The sequence below is a fragment of the Mesitornis unicolor genome, unplaced genomic scaffold (genome assembly GCF_000695765.1).
Source record: "Mesitornis unicolor isolate BGI_N332 unplaced genomic scaffold, ASM69576v1 scaffold1872, whole genome shotgun sequence".
Classification (NCBI taxonomy): Eukaryota; Metazoa; Chordata; class Aves; order Mesitornithiformes; family Mesitornithidae; genus Mesitornis; species Mesitornis unicolor.
In genome coordinates, this window is record NW_010169651.1 from 68,223 (window position 1) to 84,150 (window position 15,928).

The 15,928-nt window shown below is 38.7% G+C and overlaps 1 protein-coding gene across 1 annotated transcript in view; it reads right to left on the reverse strand.

Annotated features, from left to right (window-relative positions):
• Positions 1 to 256: 256 nt before the first annotated feature.
• FBLN1 (fibulin 1) overlaps positions 257 to 15,928 on the reverse strand; it is a 38,059-nt gene continuing 22,387 nt past the window's right edge. The window contains exons 8-14 of the mRNA XM_010179400.1: positions 12,622 to 12,765; positions 11,709 to 11,837; positions 11,081 to 11,206; positions 9,713 to 9,832; positions 8,781 to 8,912; positions 8,038 to 8,161; positions 257 to 701 (exon numbers count right to left, since the gene is read on the reverse strand). Coding sequence (XP_010177702.1) covers positions 347 to 701; positions 8,038 to 8,161; positions 8,781 to 8,912; positions 9,713 to 9,832; positions 11,081 to 11,206; positions 11,709 to 11,837; positions 12,622 to 12,765 — 1,130 coding nt within the window. The 3' untranslated portion in view covers positions 257 to 346. The remainder of the gene's footprint in view (positions 702 to 8,037; positions 8,162 to 8,780; positions 8,913 to 9,712; positions 9,833 to 11,080; positions 11,207 to 11,708; positions 11,838 to 12,621; positions 12,766 to 15,928) is intronic.

Below are 15,928 nucleotides of genomic sequence, written 5' to 3' on the forward strand. Positions count from 1 at the left end.
TGTGTTTTGAAAATTTACACCTAAAAATATGCAGCTGTGCATCATCCAATGAGACCAACTCCAACTTTACTATGTGAAGTAAATCAATAGTTCACAGTCCTTGGTATATTCAGAAAATAAGCTCTCGGACACCAATTTCTGCTTTTTATAACACCACAAAATACATATAAGAATCTCCCCAAATTGAGACATTCAGTGATAGGGGAAAATGAAGAACTGGAATGATGATGGCAAATAAAATGCAAGTGCAGCATGCAACAGATGAGCTAAAACTTTATTAAAATTGGGGAAAAAAAAAACTACTTTAGAAGAGATAAAGTAGCCAATGATGTCTGTAAGTTAGGGATCAAAGCTGTGCAGAGACAAAGATAAAAAGTTTGGCAATAAATGTGTTGACAGTTCCATGGCGGGAAAGTTGCATTTGCATTGTCAGAAGAAGGTCTCTGGGCTCTGCGATTTGCCGCTGCATGACCACAATGCCACTGTGGTTGTTCACTTTTTTTGTGGTGAAAAAACCCTCCTCGTTCCCGCTGATGATGGACAGCAGAATTTTATCCCCAGGGACAGCATTGGAAGGGCCCATGCGGAAAATGTCGGTGGGTACTTGAATGTTGGTAGGAAAAGAGAGGTGATAGTAGGTTATTCTCAGAGGCAGGCTCTGGCACTCCTTATTTTCATTACAAGGCAAGCGCTCACAGCGACTGCAAGAAAAGTGAGAACACAAGACAAGAGGAAGATTAGCGTACATTTAGCAAGCGTGATAGGAAAGCAAGGGCAGTGGGGATGGGAAAAGATACGTTGACTTGCATACTGTATCCATTCTTCAGCCTGGCACCCCAGTCACATTGCAAATGGACATTTACTAAATAAGGATGAACTTGTCTGTAGTTGGTGCTTTTGGAGACGCATTGTGACTTTCAGAAGTGTTGCCCTTTCTTTGCACGCACAGTTGGATTGAGTCTGGCACCTCAGTGTGGGTGAGAGTTTATTTGCATTTAGATCAGCTAAGACCTTCCTAGGGAGAATGCTGGCTTTCCCCCCCTCACTCCCCCAAGTTCTGTTCTTTTGTTGATTGGACATTTTTAAAATAAAGTAAAAGATCCTAAGTGGTTAGTGAGTTGACCTTGTCCCACTTAGGATGTCTGCCTGGATTTTAAGACTGAACAAAGTATTCTGAAAACCACAAATGTATAGAGTTGGTCTTTCTGAGACAGAAGAGGCACTCTAGATACTGCACTATGTATGTTCATCATCTGACAGCACACAGAAGAATGTAAAACTTATTTCCAACACTGCCTGTATGTTAAGGTTCATTTGCTTTGAAGACGAGCCTTTTTCCTCCTGATATGGCACAGTATTTCTCTGTGCTACCTAAAAAGCTAACCTGAGTCAATCTAACCCACACCTAGGCAAGCACTGAAAATGGTCTGACAATTCCAGCACGTGCCCTAAACATTGAGTCCACTCTTATGCAGCCTTGATTCACGGGAATGATGCCGATGAGCAAGAAATTTGCCCACTGCTGTTATCTTTCCTTATCACTAGGTCCTGTATTACAGCAACAAATCCAGAGAACTTGAAAGACATCACACATGCAGGCTGAAAGTGAGCAATGAACATCAGCACTGGAAAACAAGAGCTACACAGAGGGAGCAATCTCCTCTCTTTCTGTTAATCAGAGAAGTTTGTCCTGTAAAATACAGCACAGACAGGTAGGGGCAATAAAGTAACTGCTATTAAAGAATGGTGTAGTTTTCCAGCATATTAATGAAGATCTGACACGTCATGCTACCTTGTGGGTCTGAGAAGTCTTTAGAGAACTGCATGCAAGGAAAGATTATATGAATTTCAGATTAAAGATATGCCCAAATCACCACATTCAAGTTGGTATCTGAACATCCCATCAGACAGGTACATGGAAGCAGAGGTAGACATGATGATCCCAGCTGGATGTTGACTTTGCAAAGTTTGGGGATGATCAGGTTGTGCATTTAGCTCCAAACCTGCTTCGTGCACAACTATAAATCAATTAAGTTATGTACAAGAGTATCTCCACTCAACAGCAATAGTCAGTCCACAGGCTGAGGTTTTAGAACCTAAGCTATTCATTTGTTTCTTTACTAAGAACTGCTCCAGCATGAAAGCATGGTTTGCATCTTACTGCCTCAAGGAAATTTGAGTACCCATTTGATTTGTTTTATTTTTACATCTAAAATTGAGCTTCTATAAGGAGTATCTGGTGTCAATGTGGCTCATAAGCAAGCACCACTTTGTTGCCAGTGCATGGTGACCTGAATTCCAGGAACTTCTCATTATATGCAAAATAAAGATTTTCAAAAAGAATAGTTAAAAGCACCCTCAGTTCTTCAGTTAATGTGTTCTATGTTTTCTTTTAATACCACTTGCAAACCAAAGTACAAAGCAATTCTTTGAAGACTTAAATGCATTCTTAATTTTATTCATGTGTGTAAAGAGCATACACAAGTCTTCACAGGATGGCCGCCTAATTAGGTGTGGATACTCTTGGATTATTTTCAGGTATAGTGAGTTCTGCATTCTTTTCTGAAATGTCATCAATAACTCCACTAAAAAGAATTACTTGGTTTTATTGAAATCATGAGGCTACCTGGTTTTGCTAAAATCATTAAGCAAGTCAAGGCAGTTGATTTCTTAGTTGGATAGGTTTTCTTTTTCGAGAAGCACTTAAATGCTCGTAAAAATGCTGTGATTTACTCTTTTAGAAAAGTAAAATGCTTTTTATAATAACAGCCAGAATTTTAAGAGAACAAAAAACAAAGCTGCCAGCTTCCTAAGATTTGAAAAAGGGCATTCTGCTGATTCAGAAAGTTATTTGTGGAGACAGATGTGCCTGCGGCTAGGAGCTATAATTATTCAAAATTTTTTATCTTTTATCTTATTCCTTGGTGGTGCATGCTACACACTGCACACTTCACTATAGGTTTAGTTAATGTGCACTAATTGTTCCATCAAATAACCACAAAGGAGAGATAGCAAATATTATTGCTTTCAAGAATCAGAGTTCATTCTGGAGTCACACACCACAAAGGCAATAAGCAATGAACATTTAAATCCCAGTGTACTTTCCAGACCTTGTTTAAAGGCTTCCCTTCAGTGGGCAGAAGAAAATCATATGGCGAGGGAATCCAACAAACTACTGCTAATGAGTGAGCAGCCCGAGACCCCGGGTGCTGCTCTAGCTCCATGGCATCTCAGGACAGATGAGCAGGCTGCACAGCTACCGCACCCTGCCACCACGCCGTGTCGCTGTGGGAGAGAGCAGGGGGAGTGCTGAGGAGGCAGCATGATGCTACCAGAGAAACCCGACCCAGAGCCCAGGTAAAACACGCACTGCTTTGCAGTGAGGAAGTTTTACATACATCTTGGCAAACCTCTGCAATTAGGCACATGGACTAGAAAAACAAGCATATAGTGCTGGCTAAATGCTTATTCCTGAATTTTTTCCTGATTATTTTAGCTCATGACTCCATTCTCTTAGGTTCATTTATTTGGCTGAAATACTGGTTTCAAAGAATTACTCATAGTTTGAATTTCATGTACCAAACACTGATTACTTATAAGGAAAAGAAAACTACTAAGAGATATACCATTTTAGATAATGAATACTATATTTCCTACTGGAGAAATGAGTAAAAAATATTTTCTGCCCTCCCTCCTCTTAATTTCTGAGCCTGGTTTTCACATGGCACAGAGGTAATTTATTGCATTGTGCCCAAAGGAGTTGAGTGGTATACAACAAATCCTCATATGCTGAAGGGAAAAGAACTTTTTAGCAGGACATATGGCTTTGTCATTTATTTCATACAGGGAAACCATCTCAACATGCTGAACAACTAACCAAGTATTACTACTAAATGATATACTAGACATCTCCGCAATTTGACCCTGTAGACTTCCAGAGCTGTAACTATGTTCTGGACCTCCTAGAATATACTCCACTACAAGGCACTCGCTCATGCTGTCATCAGTGGGCATTTATTTTCAGCAGGTTGCAGAAAACCTTGAGGCCCAGATGAGCCATCAGCTGGGCTGTTTTGCCCCATTGTGGATCTCTAAACTACTGTGAACACTGTTTGGGGAAGGTGATTTTTGTCTTAAACAGACCGGAACTTAAAGGGAATGAAACCTTTAACCACAAGCTCCTGACTCCTGTAGTTGTTTTCCCCCTTGTCCCAGTTTTACATTCTACTCCTCAAGCGACTCTAAGACTCATTCTCCTACCGGGTCATACCTTCAGATCCTTCCTTCCCTACATTCAGTCTCCTTATCCCTAAAGTACGCCTTTCCTTCTTACCAAGCCATCTCACCCATGCTTTCTTATCCACAATGACTGTGTGGTCTTTAAAAGCACAGAAGAAACAGGCTCTGGGGTTGTTGGGACCAGCAGCACATGGGCCAGGACAGATAGGAGCTGACATTATAGGGAAGATCAGGCTTCTTTCCTGTGGCCATTTGTGGGAGCAAGCTCAAACAGTCTGTGGAGTCAGTACCTGCACAGTTTAGACTGCTTTAAAGAGCTGCAAGAAGCTCAGGTCTGCTAAATCAGAAGATAATTGTTTGCTGCTAAAAAAAGACAGACCTCTCTACTGATAGGAAGAATTAAATTGCACCAAGGAAGATAGTGAAACACAGACAGATTGCCACTGTCCTATTAAATCCTTACCATTCAAGGACTAGAATCAAAAGTTAAACAACACTCAGAAACTCTCTAGGTAGACATGATTCTGCTTTGGCATACAGGGGTAGATTAAGATCACTCAAAATCCTAATTTCCTAAGGTTTGTGAAAGAAGGCTAAATGCGATTTTGCAAAGTTTGTAATTTCACAAGTTTCAGAGGTTTTTGGTAAGGATGACAAAAAGCACAAATGTCATCTAACAAACTTCAGATTTCTACTTCAAAGCATGACAGCAAACTGTTAAAAGAAAAAAAGAATCATCAAAATGTCTTAAACACATAAAACCGTGTTCCTCTCTACCCTTGTTCTTAGAAATGAGTGAACTACTTTGGCTAAAATTTGCCAAAACTTGAGCCTGAGTCAGACACCTGGTATGTAAAATTTCAGCCATTGGTTACATTTTGGCAAAATTCTAAGCAGTTAAAACCAAGTCCTAATAATGAGAAGCAACAGGCAACCTTAGTAATATGTAGACATGTCTAGAATATAAAAATATTTCCCAATCTGGCTCAATGCAGCACACATTTCTGATATACTGCAATAACTGCTTCTTTATATTTTCTACTGTTTTTCTTGGCTTAAATATTACAAATGTTTGACTTCAGTGTCACATAAAGGGAATTTAATTGTTATGCAATTTGGAAACAAAAAGTGTTTGGCAAAGCAGTACAGAGAGTTAAGTCCTACTGTGAGTAGCAGTAGATCTTAATTATCCTTGAAAAAATACCAAGCCTATAGGCTGATCAAGGAAAAAAAAAAAAGGATAATTTAAGCAAAAGAGATAAGATCTTCAATGAAATTGTTACCATTAGGGATTCGGCCATGCCAGGCACTTTGCTGGTCTTTGGGGAAGATTATACAGGCTGTTTGCTCCTAAAGCTCAGAGTATCTATAAAGAACCCTGAGCTTTCAGCCTGTAGCACGAGATGATCCTGCAATTACTTCACCTGATGACAATCACCACTGCAAAAGCCACCATGCAAAAATCTCTGTTTTAAAGGTACTGGATAAGGAAGCTTCTGGATCACTGAGGCCTGTTGCATGTACATAAGGATTTTAAGGATAAATAAGAATGAACCAACTTTGATTTGTATGACAGAGGCCTATCAAATTATAGCTGTTCCAAAGAAAATACTGGAGAATAGGGTAAAAAAATCTCATGAGGTGCCAACTTGAAGGGAATGGAAAAATGTTTTCTATTTCTTATGATGTGCCAAGTTGGTGAAACTGGAATGTGTTTTGGACAAAAAGGAGAGGAAAATGGTATCTGCAACAGATAAGACGTTACGAGAAGACAACAATTTTGATTTTAGAGTCCTGGCACAAGGTTGGGTGAAAAAGTAATTTAGTGTCATTATCACGCAAAAGCTAATGAAGATATGCTGGCTATCAGCTATGTTGGGCTATATATGCCAAAAATAAATGATTCAAGAATATGTAAATCAGTTTGGATGTAAAAAGAGTGCTAAAGAGCTGTTTTATGGAACTGTTCCCCAATGGGCACAAGGTAACCCTGATTCTGGCATGTTGGCAGAATACTCATACACTGGCTAAGTACAAGAGTACCTATCTCCTCATTGAACTAACTTGGACTTCTTGCAATAAACATAATGGTCTCATTTTCTCTTTGGTTTATACAAACACATTTTCGACAATAAATTTAGTAACTGTGTCTGTAGCTGTTGAGAGGAGAAAACCTAATAAATCCAACAAGATAATAACTCAAGGAATTAAAATAATTAGAACTTCACTGAGCAGCTTCAGAATTTGTGTCTGACTCATAGCCTAATTATAGCCCTAGCACATCAGAAGAATCTTTCCCTGTGAGTCTGTTTGAGTTGGGCAGAGTAGGCCATTATAGGACCCCAAAAAACCAGACAGATAAAAACAATTCAGACACTGTACTACTTCCCCAAAAGATCCCTTACCTCTCAAATAGCCATTAACTTCAACACATTCATAAAATATATGTAAGGAAGATGATTAAATGATTAAATGGAATGTGTGTGTATGATGCCTATTTTATAAACTGAACTTTGCAACTCAGAGATGTCCATAAGAGTAGAAATCTGCTAATTCTGCTTAGTGGCCCATTTCAAATTACACTTTTTGAATTAGGATACAAATTAACCCACAATAATACAACTAACGATAAAATCTGCATCATGAGGCACTGCTTGTTTATTGATCTGAAAAATTTAATTTTAAGTTTAATTACTGTTGACACTTCTCAGAATACAAGTATGTTTTATAAATATCTAGCTTTATGCCATGAACTCCCTCTACAGCATCCTGATAATACAATAAATACACCTGCTGTGTCACTTATATGGCATTTCACAGATTGAATTTTAAATGGAAACTAACTAACTCCCACAGAGTCCGTCTAATGAAGATCAGCATTAGCTTCATTCTACAGAGGAGGCACAGAGTTCTCAATTTTATCTAAAAGATGGTGGGCATATGAACACAAACTGTGAAAAGCAATAGCAGACTGATGGCAAGAGCGATTTATCAGCTTTCTTCCCTAGCTACCCACTTACACTGGTATGGGGTACATAGAGGGGACCATAGAGCAGCCTTTGGAAGAACTGATGAAGTATAGGATGGCCATAAAGCCACAGGGCGGGAGGAAAAGCAGTCATCTCCATCAGCCATAAACTCTAGCTATGCAACTGAAATTTTGCAATAGCTTCTCCACTCTGCTAGCACCATTTGATGGGTATAAATGAGCTGTCAGCTGTCTCTCCTCCCAAAGCTGTCTCGTATTTTCAACACCAGAACGCATTCACTTTCTCTGAGCTAGGTTAAGACACACAAATATGAGCAGCAGCTAACATACCACCCTTGCTAGGATTCCCAGCTTTTTTAACAGAACTGAAATGGTACTAAAAATATGACATTCTTGTAATGCTTTGCAACAGCACTGGTAAGAATTCAGAGTGAGCTAAAAATAGCTCTTTCATTGCAGTGTAATAGTAAGGAAGGACTACGTGTGAAAGGAAATGAAAGTCAGCATTTTGAAGCTGAATGTAACCATCCTAACAGGTTGCCTGCAGGGTACCCAGAAAGAGAACATCATCTTATGGCTCATTATGATGTAAACTACTGACTTATGGCATTTTCTAAGGGAATACTTTTTCTTAGACTGAAACAGGAGCATGAGAAAGGGACCAGACCTGTGTGTGGAAAACCTAGGCTATGCCTACCAAAAAAGTATGTATTTGCCAGAATCTCTTATGTATTCAGTCAGCAGTGGCATGACATAAAGGAGGTCATGACACCAAAAAACTGTTCAACTTTGAAAAAGAAAGTACTTACGTATCTCCCGACTTGCGATAATTTTCTGGACATTCCAAAGACAGACAGCGAAAGCCCCCCTGGATGTTAAAGCAGGTTTCATTGAAAGAGCAGTTGTGGCTTTCTGCAACGCACTCATCAATATCTGCCAAATGGAAAAAGGTGAGTGGATTAAACACATGCCTTTCCTCTACTTGCAGGTGCCAGATGATGAAAGTATCATATGAGGTACTACAGAACATGGGGTGCAATTAAACGTTATTACAGGATTGGAAGGAGAGGGCAGGAGAACAATAAAGAAGAAAAATAACAGAAACAGGCAAGAACAGAAAAAGGAAGAGCAGCAGTGCCACTAAGTGGACAAGACCTAAATATTTGCTGAAATGCTTACAGCATAATACTTCCTTTTAATGGCTAAACTAACCTATATTATTTCACAGTGGGAATGTTCATCTTCAGAATTTGTTATAATTATTTAATAATGCTATAAAAAGTATTCTCTACTGCATTCTATAATTTATAAGTTAAATTCTTGTGTATTTATTATAAAATACTGGTTTCTTCAGATTTCAAGCTGATGTTTACTGCTTTAGCTATAATGTTGTAGGAAAGGCATTTTTTTAAACACAAAAACTTGCTAGAACTTTTCAGAAGTTCACAATCCACTTGAGTCTCCCTAGAGTTATTTAACTTGCACAGAATCACAGAACATTAGGAGTTGGAAGGGACCTTGAAAGATCATCTAGTCCAACCCCTCAACTTACCTTGGCAGTTGCGTGCATTGGGTGCCAACCTGTAACCAGTGGAGGGACAAGTACATTGAAAGCTTCCAGGAATATTAATACATCGAAAGGAACAGATATGTCCTCCAGTAGGTAAAGCACATTCATCAATATCTGCAAGAAGAAAACACCACTGATTTGCTATGTGTTCATGACATTCAACCAAGTGCATATGTATGGTGTTTCTGCTGCAAGTTTCAAACACAATTTCATGACTCTCATTGTTGGGCAAGGAAAAATATTAAACAGGGGTGGCTCTAGTCAATAAAGGCTGGCAGGAATAAATGGAGGCATGGATAAGACAAGCACTTTACAGTACTTTACAAAAGGGAGGGAGAGGAATAGTTTTATCCCTGTTCTTACAAAAACAAAATAGAGCTGAGGTGTTCTGCTCAAGGTCCTACTGTCTAGTAAGTCCTGGAGACGTAAGTCCAAATTCAGGATCTTGTCCGAAAGGTCACACCCACATCTTTCTTTTATTTGAGGAAAACCTACTTACACATTAGTTCAGAACCAGCCACAAAAAGAGGATATATGAAATACTACCTAGTAAGATTACATATTATATATGTAACATATAAATGTATTTGTATCTTCACTTGCTGAAGACTTAAATTCTGTTAGTATCACAGGAAAAACAAAACAAAACAAACTTCTGTCAAGTTACAAAAGTATACCAAGATACAACTCAGTGCAAACTGACATTACACAAGCAGAGATATTTCTAGACTAGGACATGGGTGGAAGACCTTCATTAAATAAAGTTTCATAAGTTTCATAATTTCACAGGAAAATACCAAAGAGACTCAAATGTTAAAATGAAACAATTACAAGTACATGGAACTGTTCACAGAAATTACAGTGAGAATAAGAAATACTCACTCATCCTTTACCTGCAAAACAATATTGCTTACCTTCACATGAAATCCCATCTATGTCACTAAGTTGAAAGCCACGGCGGCAGTAACACTGATAGGAGCCATACACATTGGCACACTCTTGACTACAAGGGCTGCTCTCACACTCATTTAAATCTGAAATGCAAAATTATATACCTGAACCCCGAATTCCTTGCTATATTCATCACTCCTATTACAGGGCTAAAGCGAAACTTTGGAAAACAATTTTTTAAATGAAAAAAGGATGATATGCATGTCACCAAGTAAGCTGGAAATAAGGGGCTTTGGGTGTACTACTCTCAACAGGGTCTGGCAGTATAGGTTAATCTGCACTGTGTGTGACTTGGACAGGGACTTCAGGACTACACTTGCATTTTTATATCTGGATATCAGCAAGGCTGGTTTTGAAGGTCTTGAATCTGATGTAGCTGAATCACCCTTCAAAATACAGTAAATGCAGACTTATTGTCCTGGTTTGAGCTAAATAGAACTAATTTTCTATTTAGTGATTTTACTTTTCAGCTCAGTCTCTTTTAAGTGACTGAACTTGTTGAAAACTGGCAGCATGTTTTTCCCAAACAGCGCTGCTAGAAGATATGCTCAAGGTCAGTTGTCTCATCATGGGTGCTGTGTCTGCGCCTATGGGCGGAAAGCATACCCCAAACTGACCAGCTAGGTATTCCATCCCACATATGTCATACTGGGTATAAAGCCGAGGGATGACGAGGGTCTCGCCCCTTTTTCCTTTTTCACCGTTCCTTCCATCTCGACCCTTTCATCCGTCTGGATCCTGCAGAGGCCAAGGCCTGAGCAGAATCCTGCTCGTTCGTCTGCTGCTGATCCTGATTTGTGTGTCCTGCATCCTGCTCCCACCTGCTGCTGAGTTTGGTCTGGGACTTTTCCAGTGCCCGGCTCTGCAGAGCCTCTGGTGACATATTCGTCATTGGGGGGAGGGTGGGGAGGAGGATTTTATGCTGGTTTTGTATATATTTATACATATTTATATATCTATTTCATTATTTTCCTATTTACAATATTATCTGTAGTATTAGTGTTTCATTAAATCTGTTAGTTTATTTTCCAACCCATAAAGTCTCTCTCCCTTATTCTCTTTTCTCTTCCCTTCTGGGGAGAGGAGAGGGGTTAATAGAGAGCATCTGTCTAGGATTTAGTGGCCGGCCCAGCACTAAACCACGACACCCATACACGTCTGCATGATCCAGCCAAAGGGCAATATATTGGAACTGTGGGCTTGATTAATCGTAACTGTGTTGATTTCTCATGTCATTCCAGTGTAGTCTTACAAGCTAAAATCAAATGGAAATAGCTAAACAGCAACAAGCTGTATTTCGTACTATATGCCAAAGAATATGACAGCCATACCTTCACATGACCTGCCATCAGTTGAAAGTTTGAATCCCATGGTACAAGTGCAATAATAGGAACCAGGAGTATTCTCACACTTGTGAGCACAAAGACGACCTGGATAGCGTCTGCATTCATTGATATCTGCAATGATAAATTTATACAGAGGTCTATGTATTGGCTGGCTTCGCTGCAGTAGTAGTCTGGACAAGAATGTGACCATAAAAGTTTTATTTTTGTTTGCATATCTAAATTTCATACCAGAGAGGGAAGGACTTACTCAGAATGCTCATTTAGAAGCACCCCAGTGCATAATTGAATTAGATCTATAAAGAAGAAAGTTGCTTTGATCTTCCAAAGGAATGTTTTGCTGTAGGTGCATATAAAAGTATCACAGAAAAAAATTACACGCACTTTCATAATCTTACCTTTTAACAGGGTAACAGATAATATGTTGACAGTACTAATACAGCTTCCTTTGAAGTATCAGCATCTCTTTAATATGGTATTAGATTTATACAAAGAATATAGTACATTTTACATTCAGATGAAAGAGGTTACACAGAGAGCAATAACATTCTTTACACAGGATCATTTTTTTAAAATGGCATGGCTGCATGGATTTAAGTCGATAGATATAACTTACCAATACAAGTTCTACTGATGACATCAAAAGAATAGCCAGATTTGCACTCACAACGGTAATTGCCTGGGGCATTTATACAAACATGTCCTTCTCCACAAGGCTGATTAGAGGATGAGCACTCATCCACATCTAAAAAAAAGAGAGAAAGGATTGAAAGGGGGGCACTTCTGAGCATGCATGTTGAGAGAAGAGCAACATGTTAACATATTTCTGTGTCCTCTAGTAGTTATAAAGTGTTTTGAAACAAAGATTTAGATCTAGCTTCCAGCTTCCACAAGAAGATCAGAGTCACAAATCCAAACAGTTCTAACTGAAACATGTTAACTCTCAGGTGTCTTGTTAATGCTGATGGACTTGGGAGGGAAAAGAAATCAGGAAATCAGACAATCTTTGGAGGAAATCAGGTGCAAAATTGTTTTAATATGCACACTAAATATTCATGGATCAGATCTTCAGCTAGTGTGAGATGCCAGAGACCCACAGTCAGTAGTGCTTTGATAAGCCATTTACAAAAATGTAAAACACCAACTTAGTTAAAAGCCAGCCAAAGGTATATAAGCCTTTCAACATTACTTGTATGGCTTCTGTGGGACATTAAGTTGGCCTTGTGTCATCCTCTGTATTGTGGAGATTTAAAACCACACAGCATTGTTCCAATACAATAATATAGTCACAGACAATGCCATTTTTGGTAGGTGATTATAATTTCTCCTTTGCTCAGAATACAGGGTTTCAAGAGTTATATGAAGGACAGAGAGCAACTCCCTGTCATTCTTCACTTGTTGGGACTGCCATGAGGGAAAGCATAGAATCAAGAATTGACTGTGGGAATGAGAAAAACTTGGGCAAAGTGCAAGAACCTGGCAAACATAAATGATAGATGAAATTTGTTTTCTTCCGAACTGTTACTTGCCTACACATCTTGTTCCATCCTCATTGAGATGATAGCCTCGGCCACAGCTGGGCGAGATTCGCTGGCAGGTATATGAGCCATCAGTGTTAATACACACCTGTCCAGCTGGGCATGGCATGTTGGTGCTCAGGCATTCGTTGATATCTACGAGAGCATAAGAAGTCAGTGTAACTATCTGCTACCTGAAGAAGTTTAAGGTAAGATGCATTCCTTATGTAATCCTTCAGAGTTTTAAAAGTTCTGCCCATGGGAGAATACAACTATTCGTGCCATTTATTGGGTTGGCCAAAATTTTATTGCATTTTTTTTTAATAGATGGACGCACATGTCTTGAAATGTAACTAACTTAATTTTAAACTGCAAATTCATTATATAACTTGACAGCTGACAGTTTAAGCTTGTTTTAGAAAAATAAAGTGCATGACTTCATTAACAATTAGTTATTTGGCATTGATTTCAAACCAGAAAAATCAAAAGGAACATTTTAATCATATTTTGCTGCATTACTTCAGAAAATGAAAAAAAAGCTACACAAACTCATAAAAAGTTTTATGATGTGTATGGTGAAGATGCCTTAAAACTATGGCAGTGTCAGAATTGGTTTGCTAAATTTTGGCCCAGAGGTTTTGATGTTAAAGATGCACCATGCTCAGGAAAGCCAGTCAAAGTTGATAACAACAAAATAAAGGCATTGGTTGAATCCAATTGGTATTTAACAACACAAGAGATTGCTGATAATCTTAACATATCGAAATTGAGCATTGAAAACCATTTAAAAACAACTTGGATACATTAGGAAGCTCAATAATTGGGTACCACAGGAGCTCAAAGAAATTCATCTCACTAAGTGTGTTGACATCTGCGATTCTCTCTTGAAATGTGAAGAAAACAATCCATTTTTGAAACATGATAACATGCAATGAAAAATTGCTCGTCTTCAACAACAACAAACAAAAAAGATCATGGAGCAAGCGTGATGAACCAGCTCAAAGCACTTCAAAAGCAGAAATTCACCAAAGGAAGGTTATGCTGTCAGTCTGGTAGGATTTCAAAGGTATTGCATACTTCAAATTGCTTCCAAGGAACCAAACCATTAATTCCAATGTGTACCATCATCAGCTGGATAAATTAAATGATGCCATCAAGCAGACGTGTCCAGAACTGGTGAATCACAAAGATGCTGTGTTTCTCCATGGTAACACTAGACCACAGACAAGTTTGGTCACTTGCCAAAAATTGTTGCAGCTTGGATGAGATGTGTTACTGCAGCCACCACATTCGCAAGACCTGGCGCCATCAGACCACCATTTGTTTTGTTCTTTACAAAATGCCTTGAATGGTAAAACCTTCACTGCTGATGAGGATATAAAATCATTCTTGGAACTGTTTTTTTTGCCAAAGAATGTAAGAATTGTTTTGAGTATGGAATCATGAAGTTGGCTGAAAGATGGCAAAAGGTAATTGAACAAAATGGACGCTATATGGTTTAATACAGTTTTTGTTTCACATTAAAAATTCGCCTTTCATTTACCCAGAAAAAACACAATTACTTTTTCACCAACCCAATTGTTTCATCAACATAATGTTTCCAGGTGAAGATCAGGAGAGGTATGAGAGGCCCAGATACCACTGAAAAGCAGAGGAAATTTGGTATAGAATTTGCATTTATACAAAAGCCCTTGAAAGTCTCCCCTTCATATTAATATTCCCTATCACATATTAATATATGATCAACAATTCAGTTCACCAGCTCAACCAGTTATGCTGTAGTCTGTGGGTTGTGGCTCTCAGTGAAAGCTACTTTGTAGTATGTGCTCACAGAAGTAGTACTCGATTCCATTTTTACAGATAAATAAACTACTGATCACAAGTATTCAGCATTAATACCTTACCTTGTTTTATGGTAAGTTGTCCATGTAAAAACATAAGAATGTGAATTACGTATTCACAAGACTATGCAGCTCTCTACCATCCATATGTCTGTTTTTTTACAAACTGGACATCGCTTTGTGACAAAGATATCCTTTGCCTGGATAAATTAAAATCTCAGAAAATGTAATCAGATGAAAGAGTAAGCTATATTAGAGTATGATTTGGTGCACTATATCTAGCCAAGAAGGTAAGAAACTCAGTGTCACTCAAGGTTAGCATGCGCTATTACTCTGGTGGAAAAAAAGAGTTTCAGAGTTTGGAATCAGTGGCTACAGGAGGTACTGAAGCATCCCTGCTACCTGGAAATGTTAATATAATTAAGACCTGAAGGTCTGTAGAAGCAGCACTGCTTGTGAGTGTAGGGGCTTGCATCCCATAACCTTCAGCAAAGTCCAGCTTCATATGAGTACTTCTCTGCCTATAATTTCCTCAACTGTTTCACTGGGCTATTATCATTTTACACAATGATATTGTTAACTGTTTAAGAGCTACTGCTTTCCTGTTGGTATGATATTAAGCACAGCATTCAGCATGCAAAATGTTGGCAGCCTGAATATGGGGAAGGAAATGTACTTTAATGTGAAACACTTCAGCTAGGCCTATCCCAGCTCACTAGAGTGTAAAATTTTCAACTTACAAAGACACTGAAAAGATAGGAATGTTTTCGTAATTTTTCTCCTCAACACCACATAGAGCAGCATTTGATTCACACTGTGTAAAACCAGCCTGTGAAATTTTTTTGCTAAATATTTTGAACAAATGCACTTTAGGGGACATAACTATTGCCGCTGCACATTGGTGTGGCTTTACCAATGTCAGTTAAGGCACTAACTGCTGTAGACCTGGTGCTAGCTATGGCAGATATACGTCTTCAAAGAGGTTGTTGTGCACAAGCACTGGCCCCCTTCATTATAAAGGCTGCAATTTTGTTTTCAGTCTCAGTGTTTTTAGTGTCAGATTTCGGCACTACAGAGTATGCTATGGTCAGGAGAATGAGGGGTTGACAATGAGCTAGGCTTGGCAGCTGCTGCCGCTCAGCCAGTTCCACAAGTCCAAGACATGCTATGCCGCTGGGGGAATTCAAAGTTAAGTTGAGACGTGAAAATACTACTGAAGGGAATAAGTGACAGATTTGTAGGTCACATTAGACAACTCCATTTAGAGTCTGCTGGAAACTAGTAATTCTAACATATTTATATAAAGGATATTTCTGTTTTGTAGGAGTCTTGGAAACAAGGCATTAGCCTAACAGATCGTAATCAGTCTTTAAAATCAAACTCCTTTCCACAGTGTATTATAACTGGCCCATCATTCTTATACATAGTAAGATTCTTGATAGGGTATAACTAACAGGGGACAGGTCTGGAAAGACCTA